This window comes from Schistocerca gregaria, chromosome 8 (assembly GCF_023897955.1).
Source record: "Schistocerca gregaria isolate iqSchGreg1 chromosome 8, iqSchGreg1.2, whole genome shotgun sequence".
Taxonomy (NCBI): domain Eukaryota; kingdom Metazoa; phylum Arthropoda; class Insecta; order Orthoptera; family Acrididae; genus Schistocerca; species Schistocerca gregaria.
In genome coordinates, this window is record NC_064927.1 from 392,562,540 (window position 1) to 392,582,786 (window position 20,247).

At 40.2% G+C, this 20,247-nt stretch overlaps 1 protein-coding gene across 5 annotated transcripts in view; it reads right to left on the minus strand.

Moving 5' to 3' along the window:
• Nucleotides 1–20,247, minus strand: part of LOC126285404 (tyrosine--tRNA ligase, cytoplasmic) — a 103,007-nt gene that overhangs the window by 10,650 nt on the left and 72,110 nt on the right. For all 5 annotated transcript variants that reach the window (XM_049984750.1, XM_049984753.1, XM_049984752.1 and 2 more), the window contains one exon: nt 10,391–10,541. In XM_049984750.1, the coding sequence (XP_049840707.1) occupies nt 10,391–10,541 (151 nt within the window). The remainder of the gene's footprint in view (nt 1–10,390; nt 10,542–20,247) is intronic.

Genomic DNA, 20,247 nt, shown 5'->3' on the forward strand with positions numbered 1-20,247 from the left:
AATATTTGCCCTTGATGTTCTTGATTGCAACATATTCGACTCTAAATGTTGAGGTTGCCACCGAATTGGTTGTAACCAAGGAGCCCGCCCCCCCCCCCCCCCCCCCAAAAAAAAAGACACATGCACAAATCTGTGGCACATACAGGAAGAGAGAGAGAGAGAGAGAGAGAGAGAGAGAGAGAGAGAGAGAGAGAGAGAGAGAGAGAGAGAGAGTGAGAGAGAGAGAGAGAGAGGTGTATGTGTGTGTGTGTGTGTGTGTGTGTGTGTGTGTGTGTGTGTGTGTGTGTGTAGCTCATTAAAGGATCTGTCTCAGAGCTAACAAAGTTGTCATTCTTTTTTGTGCGCCTGATGGTGATTCAAAGTTTATAATTTGGTGAGTAATCTCCTTTGCTCCTGAATTATTTATAATTGTTAGTAATGATTGTTCATACTGATGAGTCTACTTTCCATGTGTATGGTGATGTTCACTGGCACAACTTTAGGACAAGAGCTCATTATATTCCATATGAAACCACTAAAGGAAAAGTGAATATTTAGAGCACAATAATATTCGAAAAAATTGTTGACCATCTTAGATTTATTATTTGAATTCATATATTTATTAAAAGTTGTAGCAATCTATGTTTTTAGGGAGCAAGAAATTATTATATAATGAAATATTTATAGTAAAGTAATTAAATATTTTACATAATTCATATTTTCAGGTGGCACCTAAAATATTACATATGTTGGTTGTTCATTTTAACTAGAGACAAATAAATATCTTGAAGACAACACACTGCATGAAAAAAATGTTTTAGATGAAAAGTTAATATAAGTAAAGGGGACATCTGTCTGTGCTACAACTGGCTACCTCCTAACCACCCCTCCTGTGTGGGTGGGGTCAACTTTGTATTTTCAAATGTGAACACCTCCCATCTTTATTGCATATTCAGATCATATGCTAAAAAATACTTATGGTTTACTCAAACCATTGTTTTTTCTATTTGTGGTAGATGGAGCTGCAATGGATAAATATCACATGTCAAGTGTGCCAAATTTTTTGCACATAAGAACCAACACATTTGATTGTACATTTCATTTGTGACGTAAATTTAAACCTTTGGGTTCTAACCATTGATACTGATGTTCAAATATTACTTTAGTGTTGCAAATGTGATTGCACAGTACAAATAATATGGCTAGAAATTGATATTTCTGGCAAATAAGCTAGTTGTATGCTAATGTAGTTTCCTGTTTCCTACGGTGTGTCCCCAGATTGAGGCGAGTCCCCAGACAACTGGAAATCATGATTTTAGTGGCTGCCCTTGAACCCCTCCTTCAGAGTGACTGGTTTCAGTATGTCTCTCCATCCAACTGCTGTAACTCAAGTGCTGGCTGCTATCGGAATACAAACCACAACCATTGTAATGAGGTAAAACATCCATGAGGTGATAATGAGAGAAACACCTGCAATGGATACACACAATCATGTATATATTCACAGGCTCACCCCATCGCTCAGAACATGGCATGCCCACCTGCAGCTCTGGGGCCTTTATGAGCACAAACACTGAATGTCTCAGTGCCATTCCTCTCTAGAGGCTATTCAACACAGCTGATGTAATGTATGTTGTACCTATTGCACAGATGATCAAAATAATTTTAATTTATGGCGAGGACGCGTAGTGAGAGGCAACAGGAGTCACTGAACTGAAGCTCCCAAATCATTGGAGGCAAGGGAATGCACTGTTATCGAGCATCTTTATGGGAACTGAAAAGTATTATGTCAATGTTACAGTTCCTAGATCACGAAAAAGAGTTTCTAACCTGACATTGGAAAAGTGAACCATGCTGCACTGTATCATCAACTTTTCAATGCCAAATTAAAATTTCAACATAAATATCAATTCTCAGAAGAGAAAAGTTTACTTTTGCAATGTAAATGAGATGTAAAATGAAAAGTATTAGCTCTTTATTGTAAAAACAGGCACACTCGATATTTGTAGATTGCAGCGGCATCCACCATGAATGGAAAACAATGGTTTGAGTAAACCATAGGTATTTTTTGGCATAGAATCTGAATAAGCAATAAAAATGGGGGGTGGGGGTGTTCTCATTTGAAAACAAACTTGCTGCTGCCCACATGGAGGGGCAGCTGGGTGTGGTTACGACATGGCCAGTTGTAATACAGACAAGTGTCCCCTTTACTAATACTAACTATTCACCAAGAATTTTTTTTTGTACGATACACTATTTTCGAAATATTTAATTGTCTCAAGTTAAAATGAATGCCATGTGTGTATATAGGGCAATTTAGCTGCAACCAATGCCAGGTTTAAATGCCTTCTAATACCACGTGCAAGATTTTCTTATTCTCTTTCTAGCTATGTGCAAGCTATTAGCCCTCCAGGAAAAATGAATGGTAGGAAATTTAATATAGCTACTTTTTTTCCTGGGATAAATTTTTACTAGAGGTCATTATTTTCGAATTAAAGAAAAATGTACAAATTTACCTTGAAATGAGTTTTTCTTGAATAACTCGAAAACTGGTTCCATCGAGAACATACCCAGTACAAAATTCAACTACATTAAATTTTCTACAAAAAGGACCTGTTCATTTTTTCTGAAGGACTAATAGTTTGCGGATAGCGAGTGAGAGAACATGAAAATCTTGCATGTGGTTTTTGGTGTTACGGGTTGCACAAAAGTGACTAGTAAGGGCAGCTGAATAACCCTACACATATCTTCATATTTGTATGTGTGTGTGTATTATTTAGTCATAATAGAGCCTTTTATTTGCACAGTAAGAGTATAAATGGTATTTTTCAGACAGGATGTACTTTCAATAAAATTCTTCCGAGTATGCGACTTCCAGTGAGTTAAATTCTCCGTTTCAGCCAGGTTAATAAAAACAGCCTGAGGAAGGCTATTTGTAACAGTGATCTGCATTTCAGATATATGGTTTGTTTTCATTATAACTATTATACACATGCAGGCACCCCCCTCCTCCCATCCATACCCCCCCCCCCCCCCCCATACACAAATGCAACACATACACACATGACCACTGTCTCTGGCTTATTCCATCCTTGATTTTACGAAGTCTAAATGAAATTATTTTTGTGCCTTGTGCTCAGACAACACTCTTGTTTTTAGCTCAACACACTGAGATAAACTTCTAAGAGCATACCTCACTGAGCTGAGCTTTTTGATTAGTTTACCCATGTGTTGATTATATTTTAATTTATGAGAGGATAGTTGCAACTCACCATTTAGCAGAGATGTTGAGTCACGACAGGCACAACCAAAAGAACTATCAGAAAGTGAGCTTTTGGCCAACAAGGCATCTGTCAGAAATAGACAACAAATACACCCGCGCGCATGCACGCGCGCGCACCCACACCCACACGACTACAGTCTCAGACTGCTGTTAATAAGTAACGGAAACTTGTTTTGTACCTTAATATTATAGGTTTTGTTTATATTCCTTGTTTAAAACCAGATTTTTAAAAAAAGAATTTGATAATCCAGTACATTTGATAATTCGGCACTTATACATCCCCAAGCACACTAGATTATTAAGATCCCATTCTATTCTGCACATTTTTTGTTGTTTGTATGTGTCAAAGTATATTAATGTGTTGAACTATAAACATAAACTGTCAAAACTTTACTGACCTGCAGAATTTGTTTTATGTAAGCAGCACACCAACTGTAGCAGGGAAAAGAAGGGAACCTATGGAAAACTCTCCTGCCTCAGCACAAAAAATGCATGTTCCACTTTAGAAGACTCTGACAGGAAAGTGAGGAACCAGCTGCCTCAACTCTCATTGCACATTCCTCACCAAAAATTTTGGTATGCCAACATATTCACAATTTTTTGTGGTGGAAGATAGTAGCAGATAGACAGTGACTGTGGAAGAGAAAAGAAACAGTGCCAGTGGGACAGAAAGAGAGAAGACTAGCGTTAGTGGGAGAGAAAAACTGACAGTGAAAGAGAAAGAGAGAGGGATGAAGACAATAGCAGTGGGAGCCAAAGAGAGAAGATACATTGATGGTTAGTGAGAGGGAGTAGCAGTAAAAAAAGAGAGAGGGACAGAAATACTGTTCAGGCACATTAAGTGGCCACCTGTCAACAGCCTGAATAACCACCTCTGCAGTGCAGACAACTGCAAGAAGTGCAGCAAAAAGTGTCGTTGAGGTTCTGGAAGGTACCAACAGGGGTGTGGAGCCATGCTGACTAGTGCCACGACCAGCTGTGCTACATTTCTTAGTCAAGGATGTACAGCCCAACTGAGACTGAGGTGGACCACAGAGTCTTGATTGCTTTTAAATTGGGGGTGTGCTAGCCAGGGGAGTATGCGAACTCATCATCATAGTGCTCTTGGCACCACACATGTACACTACGAGCTGTGGGACGTGTTGCATTTTCCTGCTGGTAGAAGCCTTTGTGCTAAGGAAAAACAAACTGGACTGGTAGACATGGTCCCCAAGGGTAGATGCGTTCACAAGATCACCCAGGGAATGCCACAAAAACATTCCCCAGACCACAACGCTCCATCCATCGGCCTGGACACTTCTGATGATTGTTATGGGGTGTTTGCTTCCAGACATTTCACACACTATGTGCCAACGTCCCTCCATACGATGGAGCATAAAACGTTATTCATCTGAATAGTCCATCTGTCACCACTCAGTGGTATTGGCACTCAAATTCCAGCCTTTGTCGGTGACAAACAGCAGTCAGCATGGGTGCACGAACCAGGCACCTGCTGCACCCAAAAGCAGCAATGTTTGCCTGAATTCCTGTTGAGAGGAGACCGTTGGGATGGGTTGTTTTGGGGAAGTAGACCAGACAGCGAGGTCATCGGTCTCATCGGATTAGGGAAGGAAGTCGGCCATGACCTTTGAAAGGAACCATCCCGGCATTTGCCTGGAGTGATTTAGGGAAATCACGGAAAACCTAAATCAGGATGGCCGGACACGGGATTGAATCGTTGTCCTCCCAAATGCGAGTCCAGTGTTTAACCACTGCGCCACCTCGCTCGGTGAGGACACCGTTAGTAGTTCCTTGGTTCATCAAGGCAGGCAGTTGCATGTCAATTTGCCTGAACACATCAATACGGCCATCATTCGCTCCTGTCATCTTGGCCTGTGATACACCACAGTTGCTTGGTGCTGGTTTTTGGGTACTGCCATTTGCCAAGCACTGTGTCCGTTAACCATGGCAGCATGCAAACAGTTTATAAACTTAGCCATTCCAGAAATGCTTCCACCCTTGGCCCAAAAGCCAACAATCATGCCTTTTTGGACGTTAGATAAATCACTCCATTTCCATATTATAATAATAACTGCATTGTTTTCCATGTCACAGAAAACAGTGAGAATATTGTGTGAAGTAGATAACCATACATTCTGCAGAAGCCGTTTTAAGAATCTTAGAATTTTTACATTCATACATATACTCCTTAATGTTTTTTGTTTGCTAATAATAAAACAGTTTCAACTAATCTGCTAGTGCTGCCACCTGCTGCCTGTGAGTAGTTATTGCATGTTGATGTTGAACGTGGTGGTGGTCACTCATGGTGGCTACTCAGACTTGGAAAAAAGAATCTCTGAGAATTCCAGGTGTGTGAATGAAGACAATGTCATAAGAAGCTCCTGAGAAATTAGCAATGAGCAGAAAAGGGAGCCGTGGGAGGTGTGTGTGTGTGTGTGTGTGTGTGTGTGTGTGTGTGTGTGTGTGTGTGTGTGTGTGTGTGTGTGTGTGTGTGTGTGTATGGTGTGACTTTTGTTTCCTCTCAGCTGTAATTTAATGGCAGTTAAATAATTTATATGGACTAATATTCAAATAATCAACACACTTTGAAATACTAAGTATTTTAAAATTTGAGACTAATAAAGCTCAATAAAATTAAATACCAATGTTCGGTTCAAAACACAAAATCCCCCGAGATTTTACAATATCACTGAAATTCCTTGAGATTTACCCGAATTTTTTTTTTTCTGGTAAAATTTACGAGGGTATGTCAATTATTATCCACAATTAAGTTATATTTTTGTTTACTTAGGAAGTACTGTCATTTTATGTTGCTGACACAAGCTTTGTTTATTTGTTGTTATATCTTTGCAATTTTCAAGCTGCTACATTAGTTTCGTTATTGATGCTGTGCAGTTAATCATGGCTGCTTTGCTGTCTATTTGCACAAAAGAGGAGCAATGTTCAGTGATCCATTTTTTGTGGTGGGAAGGTGGGTCAGGAGCCGAAATTCATCTAAGTCTTTTGGTACAGTACAGGTACAGTGTCTTGCCACAATGGAATGTCTACGAATGGATTGAAAAATTCCGAAATGGTTGCCCAAGTGTTACACACTATGAAGGAGCTGGATGACCATTTACTCCCACAAATGAAGAAACCATTGAGCATCCACATGAAATGATTCTCTTAGACAGACAATTAACTATTGACGAAGTGGCACATCATCTGCAAATTAGTCACAGTTCTGTCTACGAAATCATCCACAACAGACTTAGGTTTCATAAAGTTTGTGCAAGATAGTTCCCAAAACAACTCACATGGTTGCACAAACAAATGTGCTTCTGGACATCTGCAAAAAAACATCTGGATCGCTATGGTAACGAAGGGTACAACTTCTTAGACAGGATCATTACTGGTGACAAAACATGGATCCATCATTATGAGCCAAAGAGTAAATGGCAAAGTTCAAGACCCAACCATCTGCAGGAAAACTGATGCTTACGGTTTTTAGGGATGCACATGTTACAGTGAGATGCTTAGTGCCAGGCTAAAGCCTGCGATCTGAAGCAAACACTGAGGATTGCTGTCAAAAGGTGTTGTGTTGTTGCACAACAATGCCCATCCGCATACTCTGCTGAAATGCTCCAGAAACTAAAATTTAAGTACTGGATCATCCTCCATATAGTCCCGATCTTGCCTCTTCTGACTATCACTTGTTTGGTTCACTCAAATAGGTATTAAAGGGCTGTCGATTTGCCTTGTAACGAAGCACTGAAAAAAGCGGTGCATTCATGGCTTGCAGCTCAACCAAGAACCTTCTTTTATGAGGGCATCAGGAAGCTTGTACAATGATGGACCAAGTGCGTTGAAACACAAGGAGACTTTGTTGAAAAATGGTGTTCTTGTAAGTTTCTTATTTGATTACAATAAAATTTTATAACTATTTTGCAGACAATAATTGACTTACCCTCCTAATTCTGAGAGAATGCCAGGTTTTTCATTAAAATCACCACCATGTCACATTAATGTGACTGGGGTGTGAAGAAACAGTGGGGAGCAAAAGAGAAAACATACACTACACATGAAAAATATGTGAGTGTTCATCATACAAAGGGTTGGGGGGGAGAGAGGGGATCTGGACCCTTCCAGATTGGTGAACTTTATCATGAAGGTATGTTGGAGGGCACATTTGGGACTAAAATTTTCAAAGGGTGGGTAGAAGGGAAAAGGTAAGTTTGACCCACCAGAATTTTTGAGTTGCTGAGATATGGTGCACACAGTGGCAGTGGGAAAGAAAGATAAAAGGAAACGTATGGGAGAGAGTAGATAGTAGCAGTGGGATATTCTGTAAATCAATGGGGGAAAAAGGAGGCAGTGGGAGAGAGACATATATAGACATTGGTAGTGATAGAGAGATGCTGATTACGAAGGTTTGACTACAAAGAGAAACTGGGTAAAAGGATTTAGAATTTCTGTGTTAAAAAGAGTGCGAATATGTCTGCACATGCCAAACTTCTTGGTGAGGAAGGCACAATGAGGAATGACACAGCTGGCACTCCACTTTTGTATCAGAGTCTTTTAAAGAGGAACATACTCACTTTTTGCTCTCTAACAGGGGCAGTTTTCTGTTGGTTATATTATTTTGATAAGCAAGTAGTTTTTCATCAAATGCTGCAAGTGGTCATTCTGCATCGTAACATAAGCCCTGTCCTCCTCTTCATAATCCTCACAATGTGAGCAATTGAAAATTCCTATTTATCTCCACCACTTTCATTGGGATAATTTTTAAAGTAATACAGAACCCATTTCTCTAGCATGTACTGAGCAACCTGGAGCTTCCCTGTTTTGCACCCCTGGAAGTTTGGTGTACAGAACTAGTGTTCTTTAATTTATTCTTCATTTCTGATAGTAAATTTTCTTCCTGCTGCTCCACTGTTTGTCACTTTTGTTTCTTGAATGACCACTAACTTGAAATTAGAATCATATTGGCTGTGTGAACCATGAACTCTGAGGTCTACATTTATCAACACTAAATAATTAAAAGTAGACCAAGCGTTAATTTGAAGTGGTATAATTTCTGCCAATTCAGTGTTAAGTTCCACAGAGGACAATGTATTGTCGCCATTCAGTTTGCAAATAGTGCTAGTGCTGTATAAAAAGTAAATTGTAGCAATCAATAAAGGTTACAAATCACAGCCGTTACTCTGTTAGTAGTAAAAAAAGGGTAATGGTGGAGTGTTTATGGAGAGAAACATACATAGTCATCTCAACTTCTACTGTATTTCTGTCACAGTAGTATACATTCTACGGTGACTTTTGTAAGTAATAAAGGAAATGAATGAGCAAAGAAAAAGTTACATTTTCCTTAAAAATTATGCATTAAACAATAAAGAAGCAAAAAATTTAAAGTTCAGGATATATATTAAGTTAATTTTTTATGTGAATAACTGTTTCTTGATCTTCATTTCCCATTTTTAACTTACCAAGGATGTTGATTACACAGAATATCTATTAAAACAATAATTATGGCCATTACAACCACTGCAAGATGCATAAATCATACATAATGGACATTAAGATACATAATTTGGTCACAAAGAGACATACATAAAAATATTTTCTATTTAAATATGGTAATGTAAAGTCATGATGGATCATAAATAATTTGGAGTAATGGTAACATCTCTGTGAATAGGAGGGGTGTTGTGCCTTTCAAGAGGTACATGAGCACGACTGTAAACTCTGCTAGTTTTTGGATGAATCCTTTTTGTGCTTGAATACACTACAAACACACACACACACACACACACACACACACACACACACACACACACACTCACACACACACACACAAAGCTCCCACATGCACATGCAGACACACTGTGCCCACTGAATGCCACTTTGCTAGGAATGCAATTCTATGGACTGACTCGGGTAACAGTTGTGATGGGTGGAGTGGGGGTGGGGGGTGGGGGGGAGAGTGCTCAAGTTATGGGAGGGAGGGTTACTTATGGCTGGGAGGGAGGCAGTAGGTGCACAGCATAGGAATATGCACATGAGTGTGTGCAGTGTATGATTACAATGACTTAGAGGAGTGGATTAAAAAGAGAAGACAGACAGCTGTTAAATTTTTCACTCCAAGAAATCTTCCTGTAAAATCTAGCCATCTGTAGATGGCGCATCTACAGGGACGAGATTTCCTTTAACCTGTCTTCACAAACATGCACTATCCCACATATCTGTGACTTATCACAACACACCCCTAATCCTCCATCCTAGAGCTACAAGAGTATTTGCACCCTTATCCCCAAATATTATCCTGGCATAGAACAACTAAACCAAATCCTTCATCAGACGTACAGAATTTTAGGTGGTTATGAACATCAATCAGCTGTCTGCCCGAAAGAAAGGCCACCATGAAATTGTGACAATGAACAGAGTTGACCTCCAAACGGCAGAGCACACTGCTGAGGACAATGTGCTCAGTTTTGATGGTTGCTTCAAACCAGTCCCATATGGCTCTTTCACTCCAACATCAGCCTCTCTGAACTACATAGATGGAAGTTGTCACTACACATCCTTCATTCCCATAATCCTCTTAGCCTCAACTTTAATAGCCTCCTGCCTTACGTCTAGATCCACCTTGGCCCAGGACCCTAACTTCACTCAGTGGTACCTCCCATTGAACCCGTTGTCTTCCATTTGCCGCCTGCCTGCCCCCCTCCCCCTCTCTCTCCCACACCCCCCTCCCACACTACTATGTCGCGCACCTGGTGCCTCTCTCCAATCAGTTCCTGTCTTGTGCACTTGATACTTCCCCTCCAGCCATTAACCACCCTTCCTCAACCCTCTTTCCCATTCCACAGCTCCTTTTATGCTCTCACCCACTTTAGCTGATAATCCCTCAACCCGATCAATCCAGAGAATTTCAGTCCCAGCACAGTGTACTCAGCTGGCACAATGTATCAACACATGTTCTCAGCACCTACAACGGATGTTTTTGGTCTTGTTTATGTGCATCTCAATGCCTCTACTATTCAGTGCATCATTGCCATTACTCCTAAATTACTTTTATATGTAAAATGTTTGCTGCGTGTATAATATTTTCATTGTTCCAAAACCAAATACAATGCACAGTTACATACTTACATGGAGGCACATAGTACCATGCCACAAGATTCAACACCACGCATCTTTGCAGGTTTTAGGTTGCATAGAACTACCACCATACGTTCTCGCATCTCTTCTATTGGAACAAAATTTACTAGGCCACTTACTATTACACGAGGAGAACTTTCACCTAGATTGAAAGAGAACAAAGAAAAAAATATTAGCAAACAAAAAGGGTAACTTTTAAGGTGATGGACATTTTAGTCCACCTCACATGATCGGAATGTCGCTACAACTATAAAGTAAATGTGCAAACATAAATTGCACAACACTATCTCCATTCTAGACTTATTTTTGTGGTGCTAAAAATGAAAGCTCTTTATCATCATAAATGTTGTTGATGTTTCCTTGATGAGGGAATACCTGCCTACCTACCACGCTAGTAGAGATATTTACAGTTTTGTTAGTTGAATGAACTCTGAAGTGAAATAACTGGTTTACCATTTTACACAAGGAGAGTAACTATGTATCTAACAAAGCAAAGGTCTTTCCTGGCATCAGTCTGATATCACTGCAACTGCTGGACCAATGTAATACAGTAACCATATTGATGCGACTTGTTATTTTTATTGTTTATCTATTCTATGCTTGCATAATTACCAGCAATCTGGAATATTATATGTGTGTAAAAAAGCTGCACTCTCCGATCAGGAAATCAGGTATGCTCTGGCTGTAAATTGGTGTCAGTAATAAATGTACTTTCAGTGTGACAATATTACTGTAAAATCATGGATTTTCTAGACATGTAGTAGAGTATGTCGGAATCAAAACTTACAACCTCAAGTTCCAAAGCACTGAAATACCAAATACGCAACAAGACAACCACTTACTAGCATCAGGCATATCCATCATCACTTTTTTTCATAAAGTTTTATATAAATTAAGAAACTGAAAGCCATTTACAATCTTATAATAACATCTAAGTAACATCCACAGACAGGCAAACAACAGCATTCATCATTCCCTCTAGGAATCTATGAGTGCCTTAAAGTTTACGAATGGGTCTGTGCTTTTATGGAGCCTTAGATATATGTTACTATGCAAGTTAAAACCTAAAAAAACTGTCATCAAGCTAGAAATGTCATTAAGAATGCAAAAGGGTAATGAAAGCTGTTACCAAACTTAAGAAATGAGTTCAGATAGCTTACTGCAATGAATTTAAGTTGCAGAATATAACTATCCTCCATTTGAGATGTGATATATTTCAATTCTCAGCTGCAAATGACATGCAGTAGGGCTTTTAAATTTCTAAAAATCTTAAGCCAGTTCTGTTCACAACATATCAGCAGATATTTTGTTAAATATGCAAGAATCATTGATGGCTTTCACATTCAATGACATGAAAAGTAGCTTTCCGTATGGGATTGAGCAGTCCCAATTAGAAAACGACAAGGATAAGTTATGTGTTAGATACTCAGGAAGCTTAAGCATTTTTGCTTAATTTTTTGTTGCAATCTCAAAAGTAAAATATAATTTCAAAAGACAGGAGAATGTTAACTGAGATACGAATGTGAGGATCAGAATGCTAATTTAAAATGAGCAGGACAAATGGACTCTGAGCTTTCACCATTAGGTTGCACCCTTGGCAGTGATATGTGCCCATGATACTAACAGGGACATGTGAAAACTGTAACATGTGGTGCTAGCACTAATTGGTGTAAGTGGCACTAAGAGGAATAAATCACATCAACCCAGAAAGACTCAGTTTCTCTTGGGTTCAGATTCATTTTGGTTAGCTACGTCCGGACCAGAAAACATTATATTTTTAATTTGTAATTTTTTAGGAATTCAATCTTCATTGCATGACAGCGGCCACAGCGGGAAAACAAAAACACTGTAAATTAAAAGCTAGCAAAGTTTTTAGTCTTGTTTGTGTTGCTTTCATCAATTGTATGCCTCAACTAATTGGCAAGTTTTCAAATTTACTCCTTACAGTAGTTATATTCCACCAGGACTCCCATTACCAGACATATTTATGCCATTGTGGACAGCAAAATCATACTTCTTGAAGAAAGTTGTTACGTTTCCAGTGCAATTCAAATGGTAAGTACTCTGTACAAGATGTCTCCAGACTCTGAATAAGAGTAAATTTTGTTATTTAAGTTTTTTGTCCATTGCCTTTTAGCTGATGCAACAGTGATCCACTGGTTCATGCTGGAATAGGCCGAATCATCAGCAAAGCCACTCTGCCAATCAAATCGTATTGCAGCATCACCTGACTTGTAAGAATGAGGGCTCTCTGAGCTGCGACCAAAAAACACTTCTCTCTTCTGTTCTGAGCCACCACCTACACCAGACACTAAATGGCTTAGTTCCTTTACCTTTGAATTTTCCTGCTCCTCGAAGATGGGTATGTGGCCACTGCAGTTATTTTCTCTTGCCCCCTTGGGAATTCCCACTACGCAATTTCTACGAGAAAACAAACTGATGATACGGTATATATATTAACTACAAGCCCACACGACTTTTCAAACCTTACAATGCACCTGAGGAGGTGTACCAACAGGCATCAGGAGGCTGACGGCAAACTCACCCTCTTTTGGGCCATAAGGTGCTGCATACATATTACTAAGACATGAGCAGATGTATGAAAACATTGTGCAGGTCATTCGGCTCCACGCTGTGACAACAGACAACTGCTTAGTGCGTTCAGTTTGGGCTGCCTGGCCCCGTCTACCCATAGCTGCCAATACTGCAGTAGCTGTGTGAAGCCGTCTGCCTCTGCTACCTTTGCGCAAGGCCCTATCATAGTTAAGATGAATGAGCACTACCCCACCACCGTATTGCTGCCATTTGTCCATCAACAAATGTAAGTCACAAGCTTCACTTTTAGGGAGAAGATGCTGGCTTGGTCCAATGCCTGCTGGAGACATTCCCAAGAGCTGCTGCTGAAGACATTTTGTGTGTTCTGATTTGTGTAGTTCAAAGTGACGCACAACATCATGTCCAGGGACGACTGGAGATGGATCCTGACATGCAAGCAAGGCTGGATCAATTACTGGGAAGAATGAAGCTCTGCAAGGGAATTTTAATGAGGCATTAGTAAATACAACTCTACAGAGCAGCAGTGTGCCCAGAGCTAGCCTTGATTCCCCATTTCCTGGGTTCACACAGTCTGTCCCATCCTGGCCTATAATTGTTGCAATGGGTTTACTGGTTCCCACCTTTCCAGGTAAACCAAGGAAAAATATCCACATTTTCATACAAAATTGAATAGATGTAGAGAAACTGTCTGCATGGAGTAACAAAATGTAGGTAGGAGTTGGTAAGATAAAGTTGCAAGGAGAGCCACAACTTATGCAAATTCCATGGAAGGTCTCAAAAATACCAAGACATTTGATGTTCTTGCAAAAAGGCTAGTGGATTGATATGGAAATAGGCACAGTGTTAGCTACTATAGGGACAAAGTTTCTGCTCTACACCAAAATTCCACAGAGTATTTAAAACATTTTGATGATCAAATAAGAGTTATAGCACATCATATATACGTACCAAGGAAAATGATGAAAGGGATGAAGTACTATTCAGTGAAGCAAAAACCCGCTTTGTAGATATAATTGTTCACAGGACTGATCCACACCCTACTAGATAAGCATTCTTTACCAAAGCACACTCCACTAGTTAAAAATGCCCAGGTCACAAAGCTCATGAGTGTTTAGCACCAGTAAGTACCTACTGTATTTATTTTGGACACAAGAGAGCTAACTTTCAGTTTCTACAGTATCACTCAGCTACTAAAATATATTATCAAGATTGTCAACGGAATGTGAATATGGGAAATGTGTACGGGAGTGGTCCTGCCACCACCCCTTGCTCTTCTTCGGCGACGTGAATTCAGTAAGCGAGATAGCACTTGTTCAAGTGGCAAATTCAACTTTGCAAGGCACAATAAATAGTATATTGTCTAACATCATCACTGATACATGTGTGTAAGTGAATGTTTCATTCATTAAACCTACATATGATCGAGAATTAATCCCACCATATTGCAAACTGAGTGGATTGAGGAAAACAAGAAAATTTACCCAAAGGCTCACAAAATGTGGAACTGGAAACCAACAGAAGGAAGTAGCAGTTCACATTCAAAGTGGTTTGAAACCACGATCACAATTTCAATGCCTCTTTAGGCAACTATTCTCTACACCATTTTCAACGCACTGTTGGTTTCCCAATACAAGAATTCCAAATTGAGGAAATATCTACCAGTTTGGCAGTGTTCCCACAATAAGGATGCGAAGGAGTCCAGAATGAATGACCGTATTCCAACAAGCCACTGAACCTCATTTCTCAGTGTTGAAGCTAAACACAATCAAGAAAATGTTGGGTGTTATAGGCAAAATCATTTGGATGGAAGTAAAGAATGTGTTTCTTTTTTTTTGGGGGGGGGGGGATATTGTCTTAGTGGATTCATTGACAAGAAATGAAGTTTTAGAGTAGACAGATGCATGTGAAGCACAGTGCTTCTGCCAGTGAGTGTAGATAATTTTGGAAGCAGAGATGTTAAAATTCCCTGAGATACCACGCTCACCAAAGTGCATGAAGTAAATACTGATGAAATAACAGCATAACACGAAAATGAACAACCTCAAATAAATTTCACACAAAATCTACACCTGTGTAATAGAAGCATTGTACCCTTTTCTAGCCGAATTTGCAACTATGAAGAAAAGAAAAAACTTCCAGCAAAACTCAAGAGAGAACCATTCTGCATAACAGCCAATGCTGACTAAACCTATTACATATCAACTGCTAAGTCCTCATCGCTTCAATTTACATTCTGTCCCTCCATATAATTTAAAATCTATGGATTGACAATGAATTTTATTGTAGGTATTAAGTGGGACGAAGAGTTAATATTTTCTACATAAATCTATTGATTAGCCATATTGATAATTCTGCTGTGCGTTTTCGCTTCATCGGGATCAGATTAGCTAGAATATTTTGCTTAAGTGTTGCATTTGTGCTATTCTTGTAAATTTGCCTTTGGTTTTATATGGGTTTTTAAACATATTAGTTTCATATTATTACTGCTTTTAAAGAACTTATTCCCCACTAAATTGTTGCAGTGGACAATAAGATGTCCATACAGACATCTGGCTTTCGTCAAATAATGCTAGCCACAGAGCTGATGCCTTTTTCTACAATGCGTGTCACTCTGTGTTCTAATGTGGTTGTACCTCAGTTCCACACAAGTAACAGATTCCTGTGCTAGTAATGCATCACTGCTCGACATTTCTGGGTGGCACGCCCCTGTTATCCTAAAATTAACCGGTACATCTTTTACAGTCTTGTTTCATTTTCTTTTTTTTTTTCACTTATTTCTCTACATTTTATTATCCGCCTCTACTAATGAATGGTTTGGTTACACGTTCAAATTGTTTCGCTATGTTGAGTCATTGATGCTACATAGTTTCGAAATTTGTCCAATATGGCAAAGTTATGCTCAAAGTTTAAGAAATTTGAAAACTTGCATTACAAAAGTGCAAATACAAGCCGGTGCTATGGAGAAGTCCACTGCATTGTTCTGAATTTGCAAAAATAAGATTCCACTCTTTGCTGAGCTGATCCACACATCGTCCAACTGCCGCTGGATAAGTGTAATGCAGAACTGCTCCACATACCTGGTCTTCATGTATCATTGGCAACAGAATTCAGCATCTGAAAGATGCTCTGTTTCTTCTTGGAACATATGCATAACAAATTAGACTTGTTCCCGACTGATAGTCGAATTAACACGATCTCTGTTCTGCTGCATAAATATCAGTTATATGCCATCTCATACCCCGTTCTGGCTTTCCTTGTGTGTTCCAACCAGAATTTCACTCCACATGCATACTGAGTAATTCTGGAACCTCAATTGCAGTTCTCTGTACAGTTGAAAGAAACTTTGACTGCCACTGTTGAACCATTTATGCTATTCATTCCAGAATTTAACTGATACCTCGGTGCACATTTTATCACTTCTTCCTGATGCTTACAACACTGAGTTGTTCAATTCATTGGATTAGTTAGCATAGGAGCAGCAACAAATCACTAGATAGAGGTGCCGCCCATATTATGGCATTCCCCCATATTTTACTTAATGTAACTGTTTGTGTAGTTACTTCCACCCTGTTTGCTATTCTGATAGTAACTATGACTGTGTATGACATTTCACTTGCAATTTATGTAGTAGAACACATACAGCCACTCCAGCTGACCACTTGTCTTATACTGTCACTAATTATAATTTTGTAAGCTGACTTAGGATTATTTTCTTTTAATTAAAATTATTGTTTTGTATTTGTCTAATTTAAAACAATAGTCTTTTTTATTGTGCCAATTTGTTCATTAAGTATTGTTTCAGTGTCATGAGTTTAATTAGAGAACATAATCAATGGTGCTAATGAAGTAGAAATAAATTTTACTTATGATGCTTCCACTATTCCTGATTATATTTGAATAAACTGTCATGTTTCAAAATTCTGTTCCGCAATTTCAATCTGACCTATCGTCAAGTTGGCAACCAACTGGTGCCACCCTGGTGGTTACCTGGTCACTGTAAGAAGGTTTGGCACCGCATGCTGACATCATCGGGGAGAGGGGGGGGTGGTAAAAAAGTCACTGCAGTCTGACGAGGAGGCCTTTCAATGTCACATGATCCCTATTCTATTACAAATCACACCAGGTCCGTTACTTCATCTAATAATGGCAGAAATCGATCATTTATCCTAATCCTTGTCATACAACTGTTTCAGTTGTTTGTATTCCTTAAAGCTTCTGAAACCAGCTTCAGCTATCTTTGTAATGCCACCAGTGTTACAAGCCTTTGTTGACAACTGTAGTCACTGCATGGTGATGTAATAGTTATACTTAAATTTAAAGACTTGAATTATGAAATGAAATTAAAATAGTATTACCCTTGGATTTAAGATACCACTGAGATTGTCAAATTCACCCACAGTGAATTCTTTCAGGGACAGGGAGGAGATGTATAAAGTGCCCCCCCCCCCCCTCCTGTCCCTGCCTAGGCCACGAATGCATTATTTTTATTATTTAAATTTTTTAAAGGGCCATTTTTTTAATCTATTGCCTTTCGGCTGATGCGACAACTATTGACTGGTTGACTCTGGAATAGGCCGAATTGTTGTTGGTAAGGCTGCCTTGCCAATCAAATCACGTGGCAAAATCACCTGACTTGTCAGACTGAGGGCTCTCAGAGCAGTGACAAAAAATGTCTCTTCTGTTCCAAATGGCTGCTTAGAGCTTATGCTAAGTAGCTTATTTCATTTATCTTCGATTTTTCCACTCTTCTTCGAAACGGTTCTAGGACTACTGGAGATATCTTCTGTCATTTCCCTGACAATTTTTATCATGTAATCCCCATGAGCGAATGAACTGATAGTTTCTTTTTCCATGGCTGAGTACTTTACATTAATTACAAGCCCATACCGCTTTCCAATCCTGACTATAACCGCCTCCCCCCTGCCAAGGGGGTGTAGAAACCTTAATGTCATGATGACACTTACAATGAGTTGATACAGGTGGTCAAATGTCAGTAAAGCAAATGTGCATTTAATGAAACATTCAGCTTATTCTGTGACATATGAAACAAAAGAAAGGAGAGAATTTATATCAAAAGGAAAGGAGAGGGTTTAAAGTTTTGTTGATTTTGATATCATTAGAGATGGCATAGTGCCTCAGCTGTAGAGAATGGAATAAGGAAGCAACCAATGCATATTTAAGGGACCATTATAACACTTATCCACAGTAGTTTAAGAAAACTGCAGGAAAGGTAAACCAGAACAGCTCATTTTGGACTTACTACCATTCAGTATAAATTCAGCATACTAAACAGTGTGAGCAAAATCAATAAAATGTATTTAGATAGATGTTTCTGACATTTATGAATGGATGTCCAATTTCTCAGCTGGTCACACAATTGCCTCTGCTAAACCATAGTTCATGGCAGAAGTTTATAATTCAAGTTATGTAGCATTCTGGATACAGTGGTAACAATAAATTACTTAAAATTCTAGGTCTCTCATACACAGAGTGTACATAAAGCCTGGGAACACCTCCAATTATTTATTGCAGAATAACCAAACATTGTACAGATTATCATACATATGTCATTTTTAAGAGAAACCCTGAAAGTTTTTTTTTTTTTTTTTTTTTTTTTCTTCATGTATACCGCCATGGCATATTTTGCTAGTTTGCTGACAGTCAGCGCTACTTGCAAACAAGGCAATTTTAGGTGCGGAGTGAGCTTTCTGTGTGCTGGAGTTCGACAAAAACAAGTGTTCTACAGCTGATCAATTGATGTTCAGAACCACCAAGTACAGTAAGAAGCCACCAATAAGTAAGGTCATTTACCATTGGCACAAAAAATTTGTTATGACTGATTGCTTATGCGCAGCAAAGAGAAGTGAATGTTCCAGTGTGAGACATTCACAAGGAGTCCAAATAAATCGATGTGTCATGCATGTGGGGACACATTAAAGATCTGATGTATGTACTGCCTCTACCACATGATGCAGCAGAGCTCCAGGAGAGAATATGGGAAGTGACTGCCACAGTCGATGATGCCAATCTGTGACGGGTATGGCAAGAATTCGATTAATGTACTGACATCTGCTGGGTCACTCATGGTTTGCATATCCAATATACACTCCTGGAAATTGAAATAAGAACACTGTGAATTCATTGTCCCAGGAAGGGGAAACTTTATTGACACATTCCTGGGGTCAGATACATCACATGATCACACTGACAGAACCACAGGCACATAGACACAGGCAACAGAGCATGCACAATGTCGGCACTAGTACAGTGTATATCCACCTTTCGCAGCAATGCAGGCTGCTATTCTCCCATGGAGACAATCGTAGAGATGCTGGATGTAGTCCTGTGGAACGGCTTGCCATGCCATTTCCACCTGGCGCCTCAGTTGGACCAGCGTTCGTGCTGGACGTGCAGACCGCGCGAGACGACGCTTCATCCAGTCCCAAACATGCTCAATGGGGGACAGATCCAGAGATCTTGCTGGCCTGGGTAGTTGACTTACACCTTCTAGAGCACTTGGGTGGCACGGGATACATGCGGACGTGCATTGTCCTGTTGGAACAGCAAGTTCCCTTGCCGGTCTAGGAATGGTATGTACCGTGCACTATTCAGTGTCCCCTCGACGATCACCAGAGGTGTACGGCCAGTGTAGGAGATCGCTCCCCACACCATGATGCCGGGTGTTGGCCCTGTGTGCCTCGGTCGTATGCAGTCCTGATTGTGGCGCTCACCTGCACGGCGCCAAACACGCATACGACCATCATTGGCACCAAGGCAGAAGTGACTCTCATCGCTGAAGACGACACGTCTCCATTCGTCCCTCCATTCACACCTGTCCCGACACCACTGGAGGCGGGCTGCACGATGTTGAGGCGTGAGCCGAAGGCGGCCTAACGGTGTGCGGGACCGTAGCCCAGCTTCATGGAGACGGTTGCGAATGGTCCTCGCCGATACCCCAGGAGCAACAGTGTCCCTAATTTGCTGGGAAGTGGCGGTGCGGTCCCCTACGGCACTGCGTAGGATCCTACGGTCTTGGCGTGCATCCGTGCGTCGCTGCGGTCCGGTCCCAGGTCGACGGGCATGTGCACCTTCCGCTGACCACTGGCGACAACATCGATGTACTGTGGAGACCTCACGCCCCACGTGTTGAGCAATTCGGCGGTACGTCCACCCGGCCTCCCGCATGCCCACTATACGCCCTCGCTCAAAGTCCGTCAACTGCACATACGGTTCACGTCCACGCTGTCGCGGCATGCTACCAGTGTTAAAGACTGCGATGGAGATCCGTATGC